The sequence below is a fragment of the Mastigoproctus giganteus genome, chromosome 1, assembly GCF_048544385.1.
Source record: "Mastigoproctus giganteus isolate SK-2022 chromosome 1, ASM4854438v1, whole genome shotgun sequence".
Classification (NCBI taxonomy): domain Eukaryota; kingdom Metazoa; phylum Arthropoda; class Arachnida; order Uropygi; family Thelyphonidae; genus Mastigoproctus; species Mastigoproctus giganteus.
In genome coordinates this window covers 114,310,876-114,325,093 of record NC_143575.1, presented here as the reverse complement: position 1 = coordinate 114,325,093, position 14,218 = coordinate 114,310,876, and the positions used below count along the sequence as shown (strand labels likewise).

Below are 14,218 nucleotides of genomic sequence, written 5' to 3'. Positions count from 1 at the left end.
TTAACTGTTACTGCAGTCTTGTCTCGATGATCCTGAAATGCTTCTTTAAAGAGTGACTCCATTATTTTCCCTGGAACACAAGTTAAACTAACAGGTATATACTTACTTGTGTCACCTTTTGAATCCTCTTTGTGAATTGGTGATACATTTGCACACCTTAAGTCAATGGGGACCTCCCCAGAGTCCAACAAAACTTTCATAATTATTGCTAAGGGTTTGCTTACTTTCTTTGCTGCCTCCTTTAATATAACTGGATAGATCCCATCCATCACAGGTGCCTTCCTTATGTTTGACTTCAACAATTTCTCCTCCACTTTGCTCTCAGTTATTAAAAATCACTTAGCTCCCTGTTAGAGTTTGATAAACTTCTGGTATTTCTCTCATTGAATAACTCCTCATGTGTGAATGTAGATGCAGAATACTCATTCAGTTTATCAGCTACCTGAGCATGATCATCAATAGTCAACCCATCTATGTTAAGTGTCCCAATCTGATTTATCCCTTTCCTTCTAGAGTTTACTCAAGTAAAGGACTCTTTGCTGTTTTTCTTTGCATCCTTTGCGAAAGATTTCTCGTAATCTGCCTTCACCTGCCTAACCTCCTTTGTGACTTGATTACAGAGAAGCTTATATCTCTGTCTCCTGATGATTTATATGCATTCCATACGTTTTTCTTCCCTGCCACGAGCCTCATTAATTCATCTGACATCCATTTAGGCCTGAACCTTGAACAGTATTTCTTAGTTGAAATGAAAAGCTTAGTAGCCTCCAAGATTAAGTCCCTGAAGGCTTCCCATTTAGAATTCAACATTGGTAACATCATCAGTTGATGATGTTACCAACTGTTCAGAATTTAAAAAATGTTGAGACCTCTGTAGTCATCTTTACGAAAGCAAAAGCCTTTCCCTGTAGCCTTGATGGTATTTATATCTTTAAGTAATTCCCACATCAGTACATTGTGAACACTGTAAATCTGCAAATTCTTAATGCATGAATAATCACTGCTGAAAATAAGATCAAGAGTATTACTCCGTCTGGTTGCTTCTCGAACATGCTGCTGAAGAAAACAGTCATCTAATAAATACAAAAAAGTCTTGCTAGTGTGCCGAGTGACCAAACCACAAGTTTCAGTCAATATCTAGAAAGTTAAAATCCTCCATTATAAGACATTCTGATTTACTGGCTCACTGTATTTCTTTGCACAATTGCTCATTATACTCATCAGATTCATTAGGCCTATAACACACACACCTACTGTCATTTTTCCTTTCCCAGTGCTTATGTCACACCAAACAGACTGAACACTGCATTGTCCACCAACATCAATTGGATGCACTTCCTTAGATTTTATATGTTTCTTAACTAACAGATTAGTCCCTCCTCCCTTCCTGTCCTGTCCATCGTTCCTGTACACATTGTACTCCCAAAATTCCAATTATGCACTGCTTATATCTGTGTGACACTACGTGTCTGATATCCCAACAATATCTGCTTTTGATGTCTTGACTAGCACTTCAAGCTGATCAAATTTCTTAACTATACTCCTAGCATTGGTGTACATGCAAATATACATGTACCTGTGTCTATTCTTAGTTACCTTAACACAGCCCATGTATTTATTTGCTCCACTATGACTCCCAACAGTCCTGGAAATCTCCATTGCCTTGCTTTCCATGCTGTTGCTCATTCCAATAGAAGCAGTGCAAGAATCACTTTTGCCTCTGCTTGCGGCCACTGCTAACCTTTTAGTCCGTGGGATTGAATTGGCAAGTTACATGATATCTACATGTTTCGCTTAAATTAATTAGATTAAATGTAAAACTTCATATCAATTGAAAATGAAATTTTATATATACAGTATATATTTATTGTCACTAGATGCTGGTGTCATATAACTCCATATTTGTATCTCATTGGTGCGTTATTAAGTTTTCGTTTTTGTTTTGTCCTGCGTACACTAGTGGTGCCACCTTTTCCCCACGTGTCTCAACAATATAAGTTATTTTTTCCAAGGCTGCTTGCTTTTTACTAAGTTTTCAAATCTCTTTACCTGAATTTCAAGTAAATCTCTTTTCTGTGCACATCCTACCATTTTTTTTAACGTACGTCTAATAATAACAGTAATATGGGGTATGAGTTCAGTATATATGTAACTGTTAATTGCTATTGAACATTATGGAGAATTAAACACGTAAAGAATTAAATTAATCTTAAATAAACATTAAGAATTAAACAAAAACATAACTTATTAGTCTAATTAATTAGACTAATAAGTTTTATGTTTTTAGAAATTTCTATTTCCCACTCTAATTTTTTCTCACTTTATACATATTTATTAAATGATAACTCGCCTACTGCATATAGAAAATATAAACACTGTGCTAGTATTATAACGTTGATATTTAATGTCTTTGAATCCAAACTGTACCTTTCCAAACTCGAAATCAATATACTAATCATTATAGAACAGCGAATCAATAGAAATGCAGCCGAAACTTTATTCTCCACGGACTTCGTAATGACATTCCTTTTTTGCAGTTTATTTCTGTGACCGTTGATTAAAATTCAACCAATCTCATTACCATTCAATAAATAAAATTTCTGGAGAGCAGTTTGCAAAATTAAATTTCATTAAGATATGCGCAATCTTCATTGATTAAAGCAAGCCTACCTGGGTAGGGGAGACTCCAAATGCGCCACTGGCATTGCAGGAAAGGCAAATGCTGCTCGCAATCCACGTGACAGAGATGGATTTCACTGTAAATAAAAGACAGTGTTATTACAAAACTCCTTTCTATTCCGTTTTCTAAATTATTTCTTGCGGTAAGCTTATAGAAGTTCCGAGAGCTACACCCGTTTTGATGCACACGGAATTTGAATGAATCAAATGTGAATCTTCATCCCACAGTCTTGACAGTGAGATTCAATTAATTAAATGCGCAACCAACGACATTTACGCAGAAATGCCGCAGCAAGTATTTTAAACTGAGCGAATTATTTTAATATTCATGTATTCTTTATTTTAGGTTCGTTCAGGAACAAAGTAATAAAAAAACTTATTTTTGTTACCTTCCTTACCAAATATCAATTAATAAAGATGAAAAATTCAAGGATGGAATTCGACTCTTCTGAAGAGTTTTTTTATTGGGACTATAATTTAGTATCTACTCAATATCCAGTGACACATCTAAATAAGTCTGTTGGAAGAAATAATTGAAAATAATAATAATAATAATAATAATAATAAAGAAATTAAGTTGATTTAGGGCAAGAATTACGATATCTTTAAGAAATACAAAAAAAAAAAAAAAAAATTGAAGCATGCTGTCTAGAACATTAAAATGTCAGGAATGGTCTCCGATCAGGGGATATTTGACAGACGGCGAGCAGCGCGAAGTTTTATCTGAGATCCAACTCTCTGGGCAATGAAATTCGCTCGATTTTCATATCCACCTAAGTGGTGGATATGAAAATCGGCAGTGCTCGCGTGAAAATGAAATTTCGTGAAAGAATCGATCCACGAACACTACGGAGACGACATGACATCGATTACCGTCCTTAGCAATTTTAATACCTCATATTTGGATATATTGATTTGCAGTATTTTTATTTTAATTTTCGGTACAAATTAAGTATTCGATTTTGGTCAATTTGCGCGTGGCCTACTTGGTTATATCTTATTTACTTCTTCAATACGAAAACAGAGGTTGTTTTAGAAAAAAGAATTTCTTATTTGCGAGTGTGGCACAAAGCACACTTTTCTTTTTAAGTCATTTTGTCCTGCTTTTTACTGTTCTTTGTATGTTAAAAAAAAACATTTTTATATATCCTTTTACATATATGCTGGTTGGAATATGAAATTAAAAAAGAAATCCTATTTACAGTGATTTATAGGCGCCTAAGACTCAAAGGACTTAAAGACTTTAGGTTTTCTTTAAGTGTAACAATGAGTTGAATTCGGAACTTAGAGGATATTAGGAATTATGTATTCTGTAAGATGTTACAATACTTGACGCTTTTGCATATCCATAAGAATGACTTTTGCTAAGTTAAGAGTGTTAACATAAGTTAGATTTATAAGATGTGCAATATAATATCTTGAAGGGATACTTATTCAGCTTTTCCCGGAGAGATTCAACGGTGTTTAATTATGTTTTAATGCACCAAATATGCTGACAACCCAATTATGACTTAAATACAGAGTACGAGACATGCCAAGTCACTCACCCATGAGGAAACAACTACACTCCTGCTTAAAAGTTTGGAATCACAGCATAAGACAACGGTTTTCGTTAACTCTTTTTTTTTTTTAATTAACTATGCCCATGTAAGATTTAATATATAAAAAAATTACACAGTGCAAAGTATTTAAAGATTTTCATTAAGCATTGAAAAATTTACAGCAAAAAAATATTGAAATGTTTAATATTAACAAGTATACAGATTTTTCATCAGAATATCTCCCACCAGATTTTTATCACCGCCTTACCCAGACGTGGCATTCTGGCAATTAAAAAATTATAATAGTGTTTTGACTAACATTATTCCAAGAGATATGCAAGGTTTCCCATAAATTTTATGAAGATGGGCAGACCTCACGAACTTGACCGTTTAAATGATCCCATAAAAACTCTATTGGATTTGTCAGGCGACTGGAGTGGCCGCATCATGATTTGCTGTATCCCCCTCCTGTTGTTTAGTTGCTAGAAAGTCCCTGCGCAGCTTGGAGCTGTGCTTTTGGTCATTGTATTGTAATATAAAATTTCTTCCACCAAGTAGAAGTCCAGAGGATATTGTATTATGTTCAAGAATGTTTTTACAGCCTTCTATCATTTCTGATGATGTCACCCGTTCCAGAAAAACAGAAGCAATCCCAGATCATGATGGAACCACTGTGCTTGACTGTAGGCACTAAACAATATGGAACCTTTTTTTTTTCTTCAGTTGATCTTCTCGAATAAATGCTACGCTTGGATCTGAAAATATCAAATTTGGATTCATGCATCCAAGGTAAGTTTTCCACTCTTCAGTTGTCCAATGTTGATAGTTCTTAGCAGAAGCCAACCATTTCATTCTATTATGAAATTCAGTTATTTTCGTACATTTTTATAATTGGACATTTCCGATCATATGACTGCACAGTGTTTTAACGACTGCACACTTCGTTTTAATGACTACACAGTGAAGTCCTCTGGAATTCACTGCCAAATTTCCATTGCCAAATCACCTCCACAGAGGTGATTTGATTTGACACAATCTTTTAAAATTTAGCAATACAATCTTTATCTGTGTTTTCGTTTTAAACCATTACAATCCTCTGGGCCACTTTAATTTATTTTAAGATTACTTAGGGGCAAATATAAATGTCCCAGAGTTGCTGCGTTGTTGCTGCGAAAAACACGGCAATCTAATAGCTAATAGCTGTTCAGTGAATTGAGAGACAGAAAATGAGTGATACATCGCTAACTGTAGTTATTGATGGATTACTCAGAGTCTCTGGATCTCACAGTTATGTTATCCAAAATACCATATAGATAATATAATTAAATATGGTATTTGTATCTATTTTGTGGTACTGAACTTGAATATGAACTTAAGTTTACCGTTAAATCCTGTTTTTGAGACTAATTAAATTTTTTTTACTGATTTATAGCAAACAATTTAACAAGTTTTAACAAAACTTGTTAAAGTACGTTAATCTTTATGAGCTTAATGTTTTGAGCCCCGATTTCCCCTTTCTCTTCCTCATAAGCGGCCCCCCTCCGCCTCCTCATAAGCGTTTTCAACAAGCATGTTCGGACGTCCCCCCACTTGCCTCCGTAACGTTTATCTACGAAATAAATATTACGGTGAATTCTTCCCCATGTCCATCGATCGATGATATCAACCAAGTTCCGGGGCTAGGGTTAAAAATTAAAATTCGGTTGTAGAAAATTAATTTTGAGCTCATATTGCAACCGAGTTCTTTATAGACTAGGAAAAAGTTGGTCAACAAGTTCCTCACAGTCTGCTGATCTTTGACTTCTTAAAAAAATTTTTGGCAGCGTGCCTTGAAAGCATGCTGTGCTGCTTTTTTTGCGTCCATCGAGGATGTCGTCAAAAGAACCGTTTCATTTACATCTTGATTTCAGGAAATTTTTTGTTTAAAGTATTGGAAAATATGTCCTTCGCCCAGCAGTTTACGAAGTTTTCCATTAAGCATAATTTTATATGAAGAGAAGGAAATAAAATATTTCCTCTGTCAACTTGTCGTGGATGGTACTAGTGCTTCTATCCAGGAATGTACTCTTTTCGAGATGTACAATTCTTGATAATGTAATGAAAAAAAAATAAACATAATTAATTAAAAATATAATTAACTCTTCAAAATTGCATGACACCTATTGTAAACCCAGAAAAGTGGAACAATTTCATATCACAATAAAGTTTCCTCTTAAATTTTATGTAATTATTCTTTTTTGAGGAAGAATTCCATATTTTCGCTAAGTTTCTTTCAAAAGGATATAGTATCCAATTGGTACGAATGGGTTGGCATATTCATTGTACAACAGCACGGCATTTAAACCACGTTTTTAAGTAGTTTAAAGACGTCGTATAAATTTTGACATAGTCTCTGGAAAGCCTCCATTCTTCAGGGTAATGGTGGTGACCAAGAGCATTAATAAAGCCATCAGTATCACTACAGAAAGTGAAATCTCCTATCATATAGGAAAACTATAATTAATCCTTTTAGCAGCAGCGGTGTCCAGATATAGTTGTCTGTTGTGTGACAAGTTCCATCCCTGTAGTCTGGAAGCTAAGGGTTCATCTGGCCTCTAAGAAAGATTTGTCTCGAATCAAGTTATTATTTCAATTTGAGTTTCAATTCTTTCTCTCACTATTAGTATATATTCTTTGTCTTTTGGATTTGTTCATCGTCATCATCACAAGATGTCTACGGTGTTAGGAAGCCAGAAAACTGGCATGTAGCGAGAATCTGCTGATGGCCGTATTGAGGAAAGTAGATTGCGGTATTGAATCTTCTTACTTCAGATGAAAAGCCAATGGCCTTCATTAAATTTGTGTAACAGATCTCAAATAGTCTATTTAGCTATTGATTATTTCTAGTGTATAATGATTATTTCTAGAGCATAGGTGAAGTGACTTAAATTTACGCTATTATTTAATTCTTTCTCCAGGCATGGTGCCGTGAAGGAATTAGGAAAGTCATGGTACCTGCGCCTACCTTACAATAAAAATCATACTATAACAGCTGAATTATTTTTATTTTCCTGAAAAAGGCCTCTTAACTGTTAGCTGTCTGTTAATAACCTGCATCGTAATTTTCACATGGACTTAATTGCACTGAATAAATTCATATAGAAAGTATAGTTTTGCAGCCAAAACGGATTAATATAAAGATAACAAGTAAGAATAACTTTAATTTTAACAAACTTATTCTCACCTGTTATCTTTATATTTATCCTGAGTTCTAGCTTAAGTTATTATATAAATCTTTCATGAATATTCGATTTTAATTGCCTACTGAAAGTGTGCTCGCTAAAGCAATGGACTGGTATCGCTGCCATGTTGTTTTGATTATGATGGGATTCACACGTTTTAGAATCAGAAGAAATGCATCATATAATCGAAAACGTACAGAAAAAAGGGTGCGGTTGTTTTAAAAAAAGATTCGATTTAAAGTTTGTAATCCTGTGTAAACTGCTTTTATATATGTGTGAACTTTAATGCGAAAGTGATGTTTTCGATAATAAACTAATTGCTCATCATTTATTAAAGGCCTGTTCCCTTCTCAACAAAATTAAACCGCCTAGAGGAGTAATTACTTGAATATTAGAGGTCCAAATATGAGCCATAAATATTATTGGTGTGCAGCAACACGCATTCGCGAAAGTGAAATGCCATATAAAATAGATCTCAGCAATCAGATTAGACTGCTGTCAAAGGGAAGAAGACTTTTTATCCTAATCACGTTCAGTTGTTTGTAAAAGACAGAAATAGTTAATGAGTAGCTAAAAGTGTCAGTATGTTTGTTTTCTTTGATCACTTTCGAATATATTTGAAACTGTTCAAACTGAAATATATCTATTCTAAATTCTTCTTGAATGTATGCCACTCTAGGTTCTTCTTTGTACAAGAGAGAAAGTACGGTATATTGAGCATTTTAATTTTGAAAAAACAATGTGATAAGGAATGCTGAACCTGTGGTTGCGTGAAATAAGGGGGTGGGAGCTAAAGGCGAAGCAAACCAGTAGCAAAACAAAGCGTAAGGTCCCATGAAGACGGAGTTGGAGGGAGGAGAGAAACCACGGGTCTGTCCAGATAATTTTTTTTAAATAAATATTATAGAAAAACAACTATATCCAATAAAAATATTATTATATAATAATAGAGTGCCATCATATGTTATTTCTTAAGTTTTTGGTAACCGTGGCTGGTGTTGAAAGGTTTATTTTATAAATTAAAATGAGAAGAAATTATATTAGTATTATTATTAGTTAGCCGTATAATGCAAGGAGACAACAGGCTTTTGCTGCACTGGCAAAAAATAAAAATAAAAATAATAAAAAAAAGAAAAAAAGTAGATAAGAAAATACATAAATTATGATCTTCCTTCCTCACGGAGGTGATTGTCCAGCTGACCTTTTGAATTCCTTCAAATTTTCAGGCTCCTTGCGGAGGCAACTGATTCTAGTAATCAACAACTCTCTCGCTAAAAGAAAAACTTCCCACGATCTAGTCCAAACCTTGGATTTATGGCCCCTAATTCTGGAATTTTTTATAACAGTGAAAAAATTGCCTTGATTAATTTTACTAACTCCTCTCATAGGAGTTAGGACTTATAAACCTCAATCAGGTGCCTGGTTGCCAGATAAGTAACTCATATAAATCAAATCCTTCCTTGTACGGTCGTCCTATTGCTGATCTCACATTGCGAATTATCCATCCTTGAACTCACTCCTTGAACACAGTATTCCATGTGTGATCTTGCAGTTGCCTCATAACAGGATTATGATCTCCCTGTCTCTAACGGTTCGATAACTCTACGACAGGATGCAATGTGCAGTCCTGGCCGCTTGTTTGCACTGCTCGGAGCACTTCATATCCGTTCCTATCATAACTTCCTGATCCCTTTTTTCCTCTAATGTTTTTAGTTAAACTCCACCAAATGTATAAGACTTTGAATTTTGTTGCATTAAAAATAGCTGCCACTTTTCTGACCATTCTTCAAGCCTGTTCAAGTCATCCTAAAGAGTACTGCTTGGCACTTATTCTTAAAGACTCTACCAATCTTTACGTCATACACACATTTTTTACATCATACCCTCTGTCCCATCGTAGATGTCGTTTATGAAAATTAGAAACAACAAAGGTTCAAAAACCGATCCTTTGGGGACCACACTCCTGATCTTACAGCAATCTGAAGAATATTTATTAACTGCTGCCTTCTACCCTGCAGTCCTTCTATGATCAATTTTAGAACCTTGCCAGTAATTCTAACATGTTCTAGTTTATCCAGTCATCTCCCATGAGAGACTGTAAAATGCATTGCTAAAATCCAAAGTAAACTACAGTATATCGAAATTTTTGCCGGCATCCAGCTCATAAGTAACTCTGTGAGAATAGTCTACCAAGTTAGTTAAACATGATTTTCTCTTAATAAAACTATGTTTCGTTGAAATTTCATGTTAATAAACATAGAGAAAGAGGACGCTTCGGTAGTTCTTGCTTATTGGCTCAAAATTTCAGCTATGCCACTGGTGGAAGGAGCCGGATTTTCACTGTATGCGCTGAATGAACAAAATCACTGACAAAATATGGCAATTTATATGCAATTTAAAAGCTATGATGAACGCTCAGTTGTCTGTGGTCAGCTCAGACTACTTAAGAGCCATGATGAACACTCAGCTGTCTGTTGTCAGCATTTGTCTCAGTTGAAAATAGTGCAGTGTCCTTCAGAATACCATATCCATCTAAATGTCCCAGGATTGTACTCTTAATCATTCCCTCCATGATTTTCCCTACCGCTGGAGTCAGAGTTACCGGTCTATAGTTACCGTCTTTACTTTTAGAACAGCCTTTATGTATTGACGGTACGTTGGCATTTCTCCAATCCAAAGAAATCTCTTCCAAATCCAACGATGCCCTCATAATTAACCTCAATGGTTCAATGCACTTTCTGGCCGCTTTCCTCAAAATTACTGGTTACATGTCATCAACTCCATGAACATTACTTTCCTTTAGGTCAGAAAGTTTTTTTAATATATAATATTTGAAATTTCAGTATTGCTAATTTCATGTTTCGCTGCTTTACTTGCACAGCCTCTCTTCACCAAGAAGGGTCTCTCGTAAGTGTAGATCGATCCAAAGTATTTATTCATATTAAATTCATCAGCAACATCAGCTGGGTTATCTAAGACATTCCCACACTCTGTATTCAGTTTTCTGATCTGATTAATTTTTTCTTTATATTCACATATGACAAACTTCTTGTCCCCGTTCTTTCCTCTCTTCGTCAGTGCATTTCATAGCCTTCGTCGCCTTAACCTTTACATAGGACATAAATAAAGGACAAATCAATTAAATGATTTTCTTGTACTATACGTCGAACAGAAAAAAGTCGTCAAAATACACCTTTACAAACTAATTAGTGAAAACAATAAGAACAAGGAAGATGGCATTTTAAATAAAAACCAAATTTAAAATTAACTTTATAGATTAACTTTATTAACGTTATAGATTATAAAACTGCCCATTAATGTAAATTTTAAATCAATTTTTATAGTTTAGATTTGCTGAATATTAGTTAAACATATTTGAAGTACATTACATTACAAATAATATATTTATAATATATATATATGTACTGTACATTATAAATATAGAGATAATTTATAAATATAGAGAAAGGGGACCCTTCGGTAGTTCTTGCTTATGGGCTCAAAAATTCTAGCTATGCCACTGGTGGAAGCAGCCTGAGTTTCACTGTATGCGTTGAATGAACAAAAGCACTGACAAAATTTTGCAATTTATGTGCAACTTAAAAGCCAATAATGAAAAAGAGTGTGTCGCAGTTGAAAATAGTGCAGTGAGTATTTTAGCTTTATAACCAATTCCTCTTTCTCGGCTGGGGTTAAAAGTGCCGATCTGAGATCCTTATTAATTTACATACTCTTGTAACACTACATCTTGTAACACTAGTGTGATTTTTTTCCCCTTTGCACTAATAAACTTGTTTCTTTTTTAATATTAATTGAGGAAGTTTAGTGTATTAGAATTATAGAATTTTTTAATGCGAGCATATGTAACTTTGTTATTTATTATTTTTTTTCATTTTTTATGTAATTGATGTGGGTATTTCCTAGATATTATTTGTGAACGTGATGGGAACTCTGCGTACAACAGTATATTTTCGTCTGTACTTTTTAATGATGCAGTTTTAAAGAAAAACTGAAATTGAAAATAATTATTTTATATTAAAATTGAAATGAATGTTAATTATACCTTTATTCATATATTATACATTATACATGTATTCCTCTCTATGTTTATATATTCCTCTCTTAATTAGAATCGGAATCGTTAAAGCGGATCCTTTTCGAAATTATTAATGGTATTATGGAAATTCTTCACATATATTATTTTTCTACACAAAGTCACCAGAATCGTTTAGGGAATCATTTTGAATATACTTTTTCTATTAATAAAGAAAATTGTTATAATTAAAGATGAACCAAGAAACTGGTAAATTCTCTTACACGTTCAAAAACGTCACATTTTAGAAAAAATTCTCTAAAATATTAACAATTTAAAAATTACTGTTCCCAGTATTCTATAGGCTACTCAGGCTATTCTTTGAATGTTGGATTGTATCTATTTATTCCATACGCGTTTCATTTCTTGATTATTTTCCCTTCCAAACATCTGATTTGTTTTCGAGTAAGGGTTGTGTGATCCTAGTTGACTGATCGATTCAAGTGCCTTATGCCCTTGCCTAGTTATTCATTTTTTATGCATTTGTTTAAAAATGACACTGTTTGATTACATCCGCTTTATTGACAGGAATTCTCTTAACCCATTACGATTTACAACAAACGTGTTTTGTCTGGGAAAATATTCTTTCCTTTTTTGAATATCGACAAGCTGTAAATTGCCATTTATCAGGTTCTCCTTTCTGCGCGCCACCAGAGAGACACGAATTATGCGACTCCGGTCCAATATCTTCAAAGTATTTATTCCTAGTCTATAATCGATTAGGTCCTCGGTGCACAAAAGCAATTCCACTTTAGCGGTATTAAAATTGTTGTACTGGATTTGAGGAGGGTGGTAAAGAAATATAGAAACATTTTGATCCAGAAACTGAAAAAAAAATTTAAAGTAAAAGAAATCAAGAAGCTTTCAGAAAAGAAACCAATAAATAATAATAAATAAGAACAGTGAGGATGGCGAGATATATCGAGGTGTAACCCAAAAGTAATGAAAATGGTCACTGTTTTTTTTTTTTTTGTGTCTTTAATGAATAGGCATCGCAATAGTTTACTTGGTTTTATGCCATATATGTCTTCAGGTAAACCAAATGTGGTTGACATCAGAAATGAAGGCACATATTGCTATTTCGCTCGCAATCGTGGCGGTTGACACCTGGTGAGAGGGTGGTTTGTATATTGTGTGACAACATCCTTATTTTGTCAATTTTATTAGTTTATCAATTTTATAATTATTTATTTCTTATTATGCATATTTTATTATTTATCTTCTATCTTCCTTCTATCACTCTCTGTCTCCCCTGCTTTTTTCCCTTTTTTATTGCTTTATTGTCAATGCTCTGCTCAGATTTAGCATTTTCTCTGACTTAGTTTCAAACTTCTGATATGTGTGGTAGCTAGCGTAATTTACTTATTTCCTTAACTTACTTTTTTCTTACACACGGGGTCGCCAGCATATACTATATATACTTTAGATCAGACTTCTTTGAAACTTTTTATGACTCTCCAATGCAGTACAGACCTCTCTGTCTTCGGTTATATACGAACTCAACCTCAGTAAGTTATCCTCCTTCATTTTAACCTTTCATTTTACATTCCGCCTCTGTCGGGTCAGCCGTGATATATACGCAGGCCTTATAATTTAAATTCTAACCCTTATCTTCTATACTGGCTTTCATATCTACTATGTACTACGTATATTTCAAGTCAGAAACAGAGGCCTTACTTCTTGCTGTTTTTTCCTATGATTTCGGTGGCTAGCCCCCGAAGAAGGCGTTGAAATCATAGGATAAACAGCATTAAGTACTTCTAATTACTTCTTATTACCTTCTGTCCCTTCCTTGTTCTCTGTAGTTACAATTTCAGTTCCGTTAACCCTTTACCATTCCCTTCCTGTCTGCTTACAAACTTATGTATCCATTATGGTCTTTGTGGTCTTTGGGTTCTTTATGATTAATTTCGACAGTGTTGTCACGGTTTATTAATAATATATACTGTTACATTTTTCATAAAATTCTTATAAATAAATCGTGTGAGTCGAAATTTCCACCATGCTTGTGCAGCACTCGCAACTGTGCTCGCTGAATTGATTGAATCAAAAAAGAAATGTTCGACGAACATGTGAATAGAATTATTTTTTATCTCATGCGCAGAAAAAATTACATAAGTGTGCAATCTAAAAAAATTTCAAAATTATAAAATTACAAAAAAAAGAGCAGACAGGCATAACATCAGTAAGTTTTACCTCTCGAGCATCGTTGCCAGAATCGACGTCTTCAGCTGATAAGTACGCCGCTGCGGAAGTTGAGGACTGTGGGGATTTAGAAGAGGTCGGCCGCTTAACCTTACCAAAGAACATATTAATGGATGACTGGACGGTGGCTTTTTCTTTTCATCGTAGATTTCTTTTTAGTGAGAAAGTATATCATTTACCTCTCTGTTAACTTTTAAGAATCATTCGCTGTCAGGATCTATCTTCTCAAACCTCTCCATTGCCGATGCAATTTCACGAAATGCCATTGCGATCTCTCTGGTGATGAAGCGTCTCGTCTCCCCATTTGGTTCATCTTGAGCTTCGTCATCATTTTCTTCTTTCAATATCGCTGCCTGCAAGTCAATAAGTTCTTCGTTAGGTAATTCCTTCTCTTCTCCCTCTGTTAACTCCTCCACGTCTTTGGCATCACCCTCCAACTGAAGTAGCTCTGCAACCTTTACAATCTTATCTGTAACCTC

At 34.4% G+C, this 14,218-nt stretch overlaps 1 protein-coding gene across 1 annotated transcript in view; it reads right to left on the bottom strand.

Moving 5' to 3' along the window:
• Positions 1 to 14,218, bottom strand: part of LOC150091104 (uncharacterized) — a 131,285-nt gene that overhangs the window by 35,209 nt on the left and 81,858 nt on the right. The window contains exon 2 of the mRNA XM_090374299.1: positions 2,671 to 2,756. Within this exon, the coding sequence (XP_090230425.1) occupies positions 2,671 to 2,756 (86 nt within the window). The remainder of the gene's footprint in view (positions 1 to 2,670; positions 2,757 to 14,218) is intronic.